The following is a 13,374-nucleotide window of genomic DNA, read 5'->3' on the forward strand; positions in this document are numbered from 1 at the left end:
ATCTTTGGAGTAGAAGCTAGACAGCCACTGTTAGGGATATTACAGAGGGGATTCTGCTTGTCAGGTACTCAGATAGCATCTAAGTGTCTACTGTGGACTATAAGTCTGCTGATACTAGAAACAATTATCTCTTTCCTCTCCCACTGCTGCTTCTCCCTCCCCCCTTTAATATTTTGGGCCCGCTCTCCTGGTACTCATTTAGTCTGAATGTTCTTTGTTGGAAAATTTTCATGACAGTATCTCAAGTTCTTTAGAGAAAGTCTTATAAGATTGACAATTTTTTTTTTAAAATCACCTTTCTGTCACGACTCCCTGTGAAGAAATATCTGCTATCAGGGCTCCAATCGCAAGACCAAATGATTCTCTTATGCACAGATGTGTTTCTTTCTGTGAACGCACAGAGACTAAAAGCTGGTTCTGGAAAAAATACATATAATCACAGGTGAAAAATCATCATCTACTGAGTGAGATAGCTATTTGTTTTTTTACCCCAAAACTAATATTTTAAAGATAATGATGCTTAGCAACACTTATATGTGATCAATGTTTATATAAAATCAAATTGTTAAAAAAATTTTGTGTATTATATAAACAGTGCTACTTGACCTGCAATCATCAGTATGCACACTTTTCTTTTTTTTTTCCATAATGGGGATGGAGGGACTAACCAATCAGTCTTGTGATCAGTGAGATACATCTAAGACAGCTAGTTCAATTTGGGGGCAGGGATGTCAAGGACAATATGAGAGGCACATTATCAAACATTGTTTTCTTTTCCAATGGAAATTATTCTTGCTCTTCAGACAATTTGGGATATTTAACCCAAATATCAAAAGTCTGTTTATGCTTGCTGCCTACATTTTACAAGCAAAGTTTTGAAAGAGGAAGTGAAACAGCCTCCTGAAAAACAAGTCCTTAAGGAACAGAGATCAAATGGATTAAAATGTGTACCCCCAATCATCACTAGCAGACTCAAGGAAAATTGCACATAACAGGATTGAGCTAGACAAAAATGCTGCAGAATTACTAGTAAATAAATATAGCACGTCATTCTCATGAGGGAAAACTGAAAGATGAGGTACCGGGAATCTTGTTTTCTTAGTTTAAGCCTAAGGTTTAAAGAATAGTTCGCTAGGCCTAGCTGATGCTGCAGACAGAAGACAGCCAAGAGATAAGAGGGGATGGGGAAGGACTGAGAGCCCCTCTAAGTTGGACTGATGATCATGGAACATGGAAGCCAAAAAAAAAAAAAAAAAAAAAAAAAAAAAGCATCCTAAGCACCAAGTTATGGTACCTGCACAAACTGGGACCTAATAAGGTCCCTGTTCCATGACAAAGCCCAGTCTTGAACTTACTAGCAATTACCAAAGAAAAGACATGTAGAGGTCCTTTCGGCCCCTAGGCACTTGGACAAGTATGCTCTAGCACCACTTTCATGTGAATGACTGTGAAACTAGGACCAAAAAAGGTGAAGGGACTCATCCAGAGTCTTATGGCCTATGACTGGTATGAGGGAGGGAAGACGGAAATACGCAGTACAGGACATCTACCATGTGCTCAACACTGTGCTAAGTGGGTTTTTTAAAAGAAATATCTCCTCTGATCCTCCCAACAACCTTTCAAAGTAGGTGTCATTATCATCCCCATTATATAATTGAAGAAACTGAGGTAAACACACTATGAACTCAGGTCTTTCTGAATCCAGGTCCAGCACAATTACACACTGAGTTAGCAGCTTCCTCTATGGCTAGGAAGAAATCCAAGAACTTATAGATTAGATACCTAGAATGATGAAAAACAACCATAATTTCTTGTTCTTACTGCAGCTGGAAAATAAGTTTTTCAAAATGTTAAAAATACTACTCTGCTTTCAAAAATTTTTTTTAATGCTTTTAGCTATATTTCTGGCTCAATATTTCTATCACATAATATATCTGAATGTATATCATTTATCAAGTTTTATAGGAAAACTGATTTTTAAAAAATATCTTTAGTGTCTATAAAATGTCCAAATATAGAAGCTATAACTTACACATCTCAATACACCCCATCTTGATCTACCGGTCAATCACCCTGTTATATATTCTCTCTTCCTTTAGTTGCAAGGCTGGTGATGACACCATCATTATGGAACTGTGGTGCTCAGAATTCAGTCACTTCAAGATTATCTATACTTCCCCTTTTCTAACCAATACCAGAAACAGATGAAACACACAGTAACACGGTCATCTCCCCTCCCTCTCCCCATTGCTTTTTACCTGACTCTTGTGAGTTTTTCTCTTGTCTTTTCCACAGGGACCAGTTTCTATCTCTGGAAACAGCAAGGAGGAATTTATCATCTGGAGAAAAGGCCATCTGGGTCACTGTCAAGTTGTGGAAAATTAAGTTCTGCAGCTGTTTCCAGGAGGTAGTACTCCAGAGAATGATAGCGGCATGCTCTTTCTTGGTTGCCTGGAGGACAGGAGGGAAAAAAACAAGAAAAACTACCATAGCTAGAATGCAACTGAAGGTAAAATGGTAAATGAATACATCTGAAAAGGAGGTTGCAACTGGTTCAGATGCCCAGTCCAGCTGCAGTCCCCATTTCAATCATTCAGAAGCATATACACTATTAAACGCCCTTTAGATAACACACAACACTCCTAGCATTAATCCCTGGAAGCTATTCAACCAGTTAACAAAGTTATAAATGGGAAAATTCATCTGAAGTCAGTCTCTGAGAATATGAATCAGTTTTTGGGAACTTCAAGCACTTTTTCTGCTGAGAAGTGGGGGGAGAGGGAGACAGTTAAGGAAACAGCACACTGGGTAATTAAGCTTTCAGGCTAGTCCACAAAGGCTTATTTAATATATAATATAGCTTAACAGGTACAAATGACCCAATCACCATTTTCACAAGATTTCTTGTTTGTTTTTAGGTAATGGGGGGAGGGGGGGGGGGGAGGAGGAGGAAGGGATTAAGTGGCTTGCCCAGAGTCACACAGCTAGGAAGTGTTAAGTGTACGAGACCAGATTTGAACCTGGGTCCTTGTGACTTCAGTGCTGGTGCTCTATCCACTACTGCACCATCTGAGTTCCAACTCAGGAAGCCCGATAGTTCCAACTACAAATGTCACTCCCCATAGTGGGAATTCCTGCTCGATTCCTTTTCCCACTAGCCTAGCTCCAAGAGGGCTCTAGCTTTGGGCAGGAGTGGAAGAAAGCTGGGATAAGACAAGACCATGGGGATCATGGTAGCTGATATTGGGGTGGGATGACAGAGTTCAGAAAGGCGAGGAGATGGGTTCCAGAATGCGATGAGGAGTCAGAGTTTTCACAAATACTAACTTCTCTAGGGGTACAACAGGAGCAATTCTTTCTCAGCAGACCAAGGCATTAAGGAGAAGGAAGAATAATGAGCACAATGAACAAGAGAGATCAGTAGCAATAATATCAATCATGTAAATTAATGATTCATAAGCTATGTGGTTAAAAATAAGTCACTCTTATAAGCCCTGCATAGGATCAATGATATACAAAAACAAATGTAATCTCAAATATTGTACTAAATAAGAAAAATTCTGTACCTTACATGCTGAGGCAATCACAGTATTTGAATTGTTACAGGCAACACAAAAAATTTCATAACCATGTCCATATCTAAAAGAAAAAGAAAAGCAAATAAACTATGTACTTCACTTAAAGGAAAAAATGACAAGAAGCCTCTCTCAGGCATACAGCTCTTTCAAAATATTTTAAATATGGGTAGAGGAGACAGGAAAAATATACTGCATGTCTAAATTAGAATTTGCAAAAACTCTCAGAGAAGAATTTGTTTAGCTCTTATCCCATAAAGGAGTAATCCAGTGAAATACCCCTATAGAAAACAGGCACAAAACACCTTTTCACTGATGTTCCCTTATACTCAAGTACATACTTTTTCAAATTAACATGTATAACTATCGTATATACTCGAGTATAAGCCGAGTTTTTCTGTCCAATTTTTGGGCAGAAAATCCTCTCCTCGGCTTATACTCGAGTCACTAGATAAAACATGTGTAAATATCCCTTTGAATGGCCCCCTGCTGTGTAGTATACAGTGCGATTTTTGGGTTAAAATTAGGGGCCTCGGCTTATATTCAGGTCAGCTTATACTCGAGTATATACGGTAATATGAAAATATATTTTTACATGACTGCATATCTATCAAATTATTGTCTCGGAGGGAGGAGAAGAAAGGGAGGTAAATAATTTGGACAAAGAGGCCCCTGAAATAGGCCAGGCAAAATATGCTGAGGACTTGCTTGATCCAAGGTTTGGCTGGATGGAGAAAAGGCTACAGTACAGAAATTTGAATCAAGTGGATGGAGAATTTCTAGAGTCTAGGATATGTGCAACTGAGCACTAAGCCCAGAGAGCTCACCTATCACTTCCTTTATTTTAGACAACATAGGTAGCTCTGGGTAGAAGTAAGTTAACCACTCCAGAGCACATACCAGAAGACATGGGTAAGACGAGAAAACTACAATCAACACTAGAATGGCAGCACCCATATTAACAGTGACCCCAGGCCAATGAGAAGTGATCATTTAGATCCTGGGTATCTCAGTAAAGATTTCAGCTCTGAGAGTTTGGAGACTAGAAGTCTCTGGGATCTGGTCTTCTTGTTCATCTTTTCTCTGCTTCCCTCCTGCCCTCCCACACACTTCCATGCTTGCTTAAGAAGGACACTGAACACATAACTTTTTCTGCATGGCTCAGGGAAGTCATAAGCATCCATTTGTGTATGTGCTGAAATATAATGATGTCCTAAGGGCCTACTGAGCATGTAACACTGGTTGTAACCAATTTCAACAGGCCTGAGCTTTTATAGATAATAATTGCTGGAAGTGGTGCCTCCCTTGGCTGTCTCCTATTACTTCTTGCTGTTGTCAGTCTATCATCCTCTTCCTACTTTACTGAGTTGTTTTTTACAAACCATCCTTCGGGAAGGTGACTCTCCTGCTAAGAAGAATTTTACACCAGTTTCTTACTTACAGGGATGATTTATTTTTCAGATGGCAGGAGTTACCATGAGCATCACAATAATAATGCTTTCCTTCATGTATGAAGATGCTGTTACTAGTTCATGAACAGAATATCTCCTTTATTCTGATGGATTTAGCCTGATCTTGCAATATCTCCCTATCCATTTGCCTCTGTCACAGGACATATTTAATAGAAGGCAGACAGTCATTATGGATACATGTGGTCATGATTGATGAGAGGTCCACATGCATCACTGTCTATCCATCTGGGCTAACTGCACATTGTGAAGACCACTAAATTGATCTTACCAAAGAGAGCATATCTTGATCCTTTTTGAATAGGTTCAATTAATATGAGTCTATAGGTGGGGAAAAGGCCTGAGATCCTCTTACACCCAGAGCCTACATGAAGCTAGGTGCAGGTGGGCTTGCTATTGTTTCCTTCTCTAATGTGTCCATTCTTTCCTATTTTTAGGTAAAGGAGACTGAAGATACCTTTGACTTTGCAAGCTTTCAAAGTTCAAGAGAAGTGAAAGAGCTAGAATCCATGCCAACATATGCAGGAAGCTAGATTACGAAAATTGAAAACCAGAGACACCTGTTTGACCCAGTATGGCAATGGAAGGTATTCTGCATCCTCCATCTCTGTATTTGTCTTAGATAATTTATGTTAAGTATGAGCCCACTCTCCCCATAGATAGAAGTGGTGGTATAAGGGAGAGTGTGGCCTCAAGTATTAGGGGAAAATGTTTGCAATTTCTGTTCTTGAAGTAAATATTCTATAAAAAGCTAAATGCAACTAGGGCACTAATCACTGGTAACTAACAAGTAGAAAGAATAAGGAACATGGTAGGGTGGAAGCCAATAGCAATGGAGAAAGACCGGCCTACTGATCAGAGGGGCGATAGATCCCTGAAGGGGAGTTGGCCTTGATCTGAAAGAGTGAGTTTAGAGTCATGCTCCATACAAGGGCTCAAATGCATTTTAGGAAAAATACTCTTAAGTCAGTCTCAGATATTCTTATTTTTAGACTTCACTAGAGAAAAAACTAGCAGAATATTTTCTCTTTGTTTTGGACTGTAATTACATAGTCATTGCTTTTTTTTTGGTGTTCTTCCCATATAAGCCTATTCCTTTTGCAAGGATTTTCAGACATCTGCATTTGCTGATTCACTGAATAGCTGAGTAATGAAATTTGCTATGTTACTAATCCTGTAGAAGTATGATACTAAAGGAATTATGAAAAGTATGTGCTTCATATCACTACAACGCAGATGTTTAGTTAATAATAATGGAGTTTTCATATTTGAGGGGAAAAAAAGGTGAGATGTGTTGCTGAGAAACTACACAAAGATCTTTTTTATAATTTAATGTCCAGGACGGGTATTAATTAAATGATTCCTTTGATAATTTTTTTCATAACCAATTACTCCATGTGATAAATTTGTATAATGACATAATGAATGTGGGAAGGCCTTCCCCCAAATAGAATTCTTACTCAACTTCCGACAATTAATATTAAAGAGAATCCTTCTGAGTATAAGGAATGTGGGAAGACCTTCAAAGATAGTTTATTCCTTGATTGGTATTACAGAATTCACAATGGGAAAAAAAAACTCTAAACATTTAACAAATGTGAAAAAAAAAATTCTAACAAAACAGAAAACTTAGAATACATCAGAAAATTTGCACTTGAGAAAAAAGCTCTCTTTGGGAATACCTTCCCCCAATTTTTTTTTCCTGCTGAAGGCGCCATCATCTTTCCAGGTGTGCTAGCTTTACAAATTTAGACTTATCAACTGTTTTCTCCCTCTATCCATTCAGTTGCCAAGTCTTATCAGCTTTATCTCCGTAATACCTCTCAAACTGGTTGTCTTTGCCTCACACATATTAATTCATCAACTTTCACTTGCACTACTACAACTTACTAACTATCCTTCCTACCTCTAGTCTCTCCCCTTTCCAATCCATGCTTTCATACAGCTGCCAAAATAAAGATCCAAAAGCACAGGTCTAATTGTGGTGTTCCCCTGTTCAAGAATCTTCAGTGGCTCCCCATAACCTCCAAGATAAAATGGAAGCTCTGAGCTTAAAATTTAAAGTCCTTCACGAAGTGAATTTGACCTATGTTCTCAGACTCATTCCACATCACTCCTCTTCATTCACACTATATTGAACCCAAAATGGGCTGATCAATTTGCTGAACTCATCTCCTGCTCCCTGGCTCTATGCCCTTCCCTCCATCTCTCTGAGTCCCAAATATTTGGCCTTTCCCGAAAGCTCTCAGGGGCAGTACCCTCTCCATCTTGCACTTATCCTGCACTTCCTTGTTTGTTTTCTTGTTTCTCTCTCCCAGGAGGAGGAGAGCTTCTAGAGAACAGGCACTGTTTTTCATTTGCATTAGTTTTCACTTGGCTTGGTCCTCTAGCCTCTATCACTTTCCTTTCTTAACACTTCACCATGAGTTCCAAGTGATAGTCTCTGTCCTTAAGTCCTGGAGAAGGCATTTCTTTCTAGTCTATACCCTACATATACTAGCACAACTTCAAATCAAACCTGCCATCTGACCAAGGTCCCCTGGACTCTACCTATAAAAGTTTCCCTCACTTCATATTGGATTTTCTGTTCTGTCTGAACCCAAATTCTCCTTTTTTCAGGACTCTAAATTTCAGGGTTAACAGTCTATGTGAAGAGCTCTGATTCCTCAGGCAATTAAGCAATCAATTCCCACATTCTACCAACCCAATAATAGATCTACAACTAAATTAGATTTCTGTTAATTTACTCTTACTCTTACTCCAAAGATTGAGTATTTAATATCTAATGATTCAAATTCTCTAGCCATTCTCTCTTAAAGCATTTTTGCTTCCTCCACAATCTCCTTCCCTAAGACACAGGCATTTCATATCAGGGTGGATGCAACTTGGGCTCTCAAAGGCAAAGCCAAATAGCACAAGCTCTAACAGTTCCTATCAAGTTAGAAAGGTTTTGCATGCAGACTGGGGAGGACAAAGTGTCTGCCATATACAGTCAAGATTAGGATCAGAAAGATGAATCACCCCAAAAGTGGTCACCAAGTGAACATCATTTCTAGCCTCAGTGAAGAAATATGATGAGCTTATGCAGAGAGTGGTTATGATTTCTAAAGGCAAAGGTGGTACTTACAATGATCAAACACAGATCTCTGCAAAAAAGAAAACAATGTATACCTTGAAACCAAATATAGTCTACTTCTATAACTTCATATGCTGAAAGGAAGAATTACTTTCTTCTGGTCCACATCAATTTTGCAAGTCAATTTTTAAGTATCATAATATGTGCAACTCAATTAGCAAGATAAAATTATGTCATTAGATCAAAAAATTAATGTGTACCTAAACTAGTGTAACTTACAATTTTTGAACCTCAGGCCACAATGTATTTTGTAAAAGATGGTCCTCAGTTGGGGGTTCTATTAAAAAAAAAAAAAAAAGATATTTTGCATTAAGTATTTTTTGCTTTTCCTCTCAAAAAGTCAGTTTGGCTCTTTATTACAACAAATAGTTATTGCACTAAAAATGTTAGGAAGCCACCTGCTAGTGGCTGCTGGGTGTTATGGGAGCCACCTGCTAGTGGTTGCTGGGGATCTAATTCTTACCAGCAGAACAGATCCCTTCATGTGAGAGGATGATAAACTATAAGGAGACTGAGAGGCAGTTGCATACTCTGACCCCTCTCTTTTGCCTCCAATTTATTTTATTTTATTTATTTTATTCCCAAGTCACAAGCATCATCTGCCTCAGTAAAGGCTGATTTGCAATTCCTTCAAGTATGTTATGATTCACAGCTGTGGGGGCTTTCAAAGAACAAGCCTGCCCCTTCACACTTAGGTGCAGTCCTTAACACTAAAAATATTTTCTCTTTCTTACCAATAAGTTTGAAAGACTGAAAGCAAATGTCCTTGTACTGACGGCCAACACCAACAAATCTTTCTTCTTCTTCAGCAGACTGGGAAGTTATGTCTCCTATTTTAAGAAAAGAAATACAAAGATAACCAAATATATTGACCTATCACATCTTCATTCTTCCTCTTCAAATTTTAATCAAATGAGAAAATGAATGTAGTGAATAATGAAGTTCTATGCAAACTTTATATGAATAGCAACTATTATTATTATTGAAAGGTACTGTGACATGGTGAATAGAGAGCTAGTATTGCAAGTCAAGAAGGGCTGGTTTCAAGTCCTGCCTCCAACATAGTTTCTGTCATCCAGGACAATTTACTTTGCTTCACCTCTCCTGGGCAACTCTTAAAATGAAATTATGCAACTTCATATGTGTAAGTGATAACAAATTGATTGCCTTCTTAAAGGAATATGAGGGAGAAAATTTAGAACTCAGAAATTTTAAAAATAATTGTTAAAAGTTGGTCACAAGGACTGCGAGATGCCACAGTGAATAGAGCACCAGTACTGGAGTCAGGAGGGTCTGAGTCCTAATCCAGCTTCAGATACTTAATACTTCCTATCTGTGTGATTCTGGAGGGAAAAAAAAATTATGTTGGGAAACACTTCACAAAATAAATAAAAATATATTTTTAAAAAAATAAATTGCAGAACTGCCCATCTGCTTTGGAAGAAGGAAATTCCTTAGCAGAAGATCCCTATACCCATGCAATCAAAAATCCATTTCAAAATAAGAATTAGCACTATTTTTTTTCAAGTGTTCATCAAAATTCTATCTATGTAAGTCAAAAGTCACAAAAAAAATAGTTGTATTAAGGATACACTTTTTTTTTTAATATTAGGTCTCTTCATTCATGCCAAGGAGGGTGAAATTGAGGCTCAAAGCACACCAAGGCATTGGCTCTCCCTCTACAAAATGCTTACTTGTTAATCAGTCATATTTTATTTAATGACTGAGTAATGCATATATTAGGAGTCTATAAGAAAAAAAAGGAAGACTCAGGGTAGACTGTAGGTGCTTATCTTGAATCAATTAATCAATCAATGAACATTTATTAAGTATCTACTATGTTCTAGGCATGTGTGAAGTACTAAAGTATCGTAGTATTGGGAGGAAGAGTAAGAGAGGATCTTCTTGTGCCACTTAGAATAAAGCTAGAAACTGGAGAACTAAGTGAGAGAAAGATGTGATTAGAAATACAAAAATAAAAAAGGAATAGAAACAAATTTTGAACTGCTGTTAAAAAGGAATATTGTATGAATATTATGGAATATTATTGTTCTGTAAGAAATGACCAGCAGGATGATTTCAGAAAGGCCTGGAGAGACTTACATGAACTGATGCTGAGTGAAATGAGCAGGACCAGGAGATCATTATATACTTCGACAACAATACTATATGATGAACAATTCTAAATGGACGTGGCCCTCTTCAACAATGAGATGAACCAAATCAGTTCCAATAGAGCAGTAATGAACTGAACCAGCTACACCCAGCGAAAGAACTCTGGGAGATGACTATGAACCACTACATAGAATTCCCAATCTCCCTATTTTAATCCGCCTGCATTTTTGATTTCCTTTACATGCTAATTGTACACTATTTCAAAGTCCAATTCTTTTTGTACAGCAAAAGAACTATTTGGACATGTATACTTATGTTGTATTTAATTTATACTTTAACATATTTAATATGTGTTGGTCAACCTGCCATCTGGGGGAGGGAGTTGGGGGAAGGAGGGGAAAAGTTGGAACAAATGGTTTGGCAATTGTCAATGCTGTAAAACTACCCATGCATATAACCTGTAAATAAAAAGCTATATATATATATATATATATATAAAAGGAACACTGTAAAATTGTGAAGGAATGAATCATAAAAACAAGTTGCAGTGTGTAAGATTATAAAAGAGCAAGAAAGCTTTTGTTTAAAAAGGTCTCAGAGCAAGCACAGAGCTGTGTACCAGAGCCCCATAACTCTTAAAGTGACCCATGCTAGCAGGACCTAGTATTGACTTGACCTATTTAGCAAAAGATGAAGCTGCGGGAATAAGACTCTTTATAATCCTTCTTTTATAACTATTTGTTACCTTTGTTTCCCACAAAGGCAAACAACTTAGAAAAATAATTCAGTCTCCTAACTTTTGGAATAATTTTCAACTCTGCTTTTACTTTGCCAAAATTATCAAATTATCATAAAAGATTCCAACATATTTTTACAGATGGAATTTTTACAAGAAAAAAAAATCTCTTATAACATAATATACTTCATCTATAACAAAAATGAATTTTGCTGTTCTATAACTATCCTAAGAAGATTAAAGCGTTTAAGAAAAGTACATCAATTAGTTCAAACAGGAATTTTTTATTATCATCATGAAAATGATTTTGCCAGCATGCAAACTTCTACAAAACATACTGTAACCTATTCATCTATATCTCAATTAAGTCTTAGGAACTAACTGCTTATGTCTCTGTAAGATTACAGGAATTACCAATGATTATGCAACCACTGAATGGCAGGCCTCTATCCAAGGAAGGAATGGGATCTCTCACATATTCACACAGAATTGATATCTGATTATTTCCATGTTACTAATACCTTTAATAATGGATTTTAAAATTTATCTTGTTTTTATGCATTTCAAGTTTTCAAGTTGCTTCAAGTTCTTTTCAGAAGTTCATAGAGTATAAATCTTAAATAAATAGTAAAAATATGAGGTTTAAATTTGAAATTACTCAAATAACGTCAATAAAATATCCATGTCCTTTTACCTATAAGAATATACTCAAAGAGGAGTCACTGTTGAAAAAGAATGTCTCTCATATACAATTTTTTTTTTTGGTAGCAAAGTAATGGAATCATAGACTAGGGAATGACTAAACAAAATATAGTATATAAATTTAGTGGAAGATTACCATCATATAAGAAACAATGAATATGATTATTAGAAGGGTGCATGATATGACCTGCATAGACTAAATAAGAGTGAAATAAGCATAGCTAAGGAAAAAACATGTATACCCAGTGACTACAATAATGTAAATGCAAAAAAAACAAAAAAACCCCAAAAAACTTATTACAAAATAGAAAACGAATGCTGCAAAATTACAGAGAACTAGGTTGGACGCAAAGAAGAAATAGTGAAAAGAGCTATGGTTTGTCTTTAGGGAGGTAAAAGCTCCACAAATATTGAACACTGTATATACTGGGAGATTTTTTTTTTAATGTTTTTGATTTTTTTTCACTTCTTTTAAAAAATTTTTTCCAACTTATTTTAAATTTTTTTTAAAAGTCTTTGTTATATAGGACAGCTTCCTTTATTTTGAGAGAGATGATATAAAAACAAAAGCTATCAATAAAAATTAATTTTTAAAAATATATAGCCCATGTTCCTGTTCTATAGAATTTAATTTATAAAGCATTTTCCTTACAATATATCTGTAACACAGGGAAATATCCCAATTTCACAGAAGACGACCTGAGGTTCAAGGAAGTTAAAGCCCATAGTCACACAGCAACAAAGCTGTGATTCAAACTTAGATCTTTTGATTCCAGTCTAGGGTTTTTTTCATTCACTATACCATTGATTAAACCAGGTATCAATTTTAATTTGTATTTTTATTTGTACCTCACCATTCAAAAGTTATTTCCTAGAGCCTAACATAATACCTTAAACATAGTATGCATATAACAAATATTTTTAATTGAACTTAGTTACTCAGAATATAATTGATCCTTAGATAAGGTTTTTACATTTACTCTATTCAATGTTATATCCCTCAGCAAGAAGTATGCATAGGCCCTTCTTAAATAGCATACTCAATCATGAAATAAAATTAAACTATAACCCCAGTAGTTAAGAAATTCACCAAAGATTAAACGGAGAGGTCTTTAGACACACTTACAGAGATAATAGGTAATAATGGTAGCTTCTGTGATTGAAGTTACTTGAGACTTACCCTGAAAAACAGCTTTGTTGGAGAGGCCCAAAGCAGGCACTGTAGCACCTTCTGGAAGGTCATTATACTGCTAAGGAAAGAATAGTGATATAGTCAAATTTTAAAAAACATAAGCTACTAAAAGCTTAACAAAACAAATTAGCACTAAATAAGGGTTAGAAGTAACCATTAGAAGTAACTTAGTCTACCAAATCATTCTAGCCATATTAGCTCACAAAGGTCTTGTGTATTCACCAACCCCTTACTGTCTCCATTAAACCATGTCCCTTCTCTTCCATCTATCTCCTACAAGCATGTGATCATCATGTAGAAAAGGGATACAGAGGAGAGATGTTCATGAGGATGATGTAAGAATATGTGTCAGTGAGAAAATGTACATATCCTTAAGTTTGTAGATTTGGATAAAAGTGACTGAATTGTAGTGTTCTACAATATGTGACTATGGGTGTGAGAAGAGTGTA

General features: G+C 36.4%; 1 protein-coding gene across 2 annotated transcripts in view; it reads right to left on the minus strand.

Moving 5' to 3' along the window:
- ELP2 (elongator acetyltransferase complex subunit 2) overlaps nt 1-13,374 on the minus strand; it is a 50,765-nt gene that overhangs the window by 4,505 nt on the left and 32,886 nt on the right. Inside the window, exons 14-19 of one of the 2 annotated variants that reach the window (XM_051969757.1) lie at nt 12,914-12,980; nt 8,915-9,010; nt 8,400-8,457; nt 3,567-3,639; nt 2,259-2,451; nt 296-417 (exon numbers count right to left, since the gene is read on the minus strand). In XM_051969757.1, the coding sequence (XP_051825717.1) occupies nt 296-417; nt 2,259-2,451; nt 3,567-3,639; nt 8,400-8,457; nt 8,915-9,010; nt 12,914-12,980 (609 nt within the window). Of the gene's footprint in view, nt 1-295; nt 418-2,258; nt 2,452-3,566; nt 3,640-8,399; nt 8,458-8,914; nt 9,011-12,913; nt 12,984-13,374 lie in introns of both variants that reach the window. The other variant, XM_051969756.1, reaches the window with a different exon arrangement.

Source organism: Antechinus flavipes, chromosome 1 (genome assembly GCF_016432865.1).
Source record: "Antechinus flavipes isolate AdamAnt ecotype Samford, QLD, Australia chromosome 1, AdamAnt_v2, whole genome shotgun sequence".
Taxonomy (NCBI): domain Eukaryota; kingdom Metazoa; phylum Chordata; class Mammalia; order Dasyuromorphia; family Dasyuridae; genus Antechinus; species Antechinus flavipes.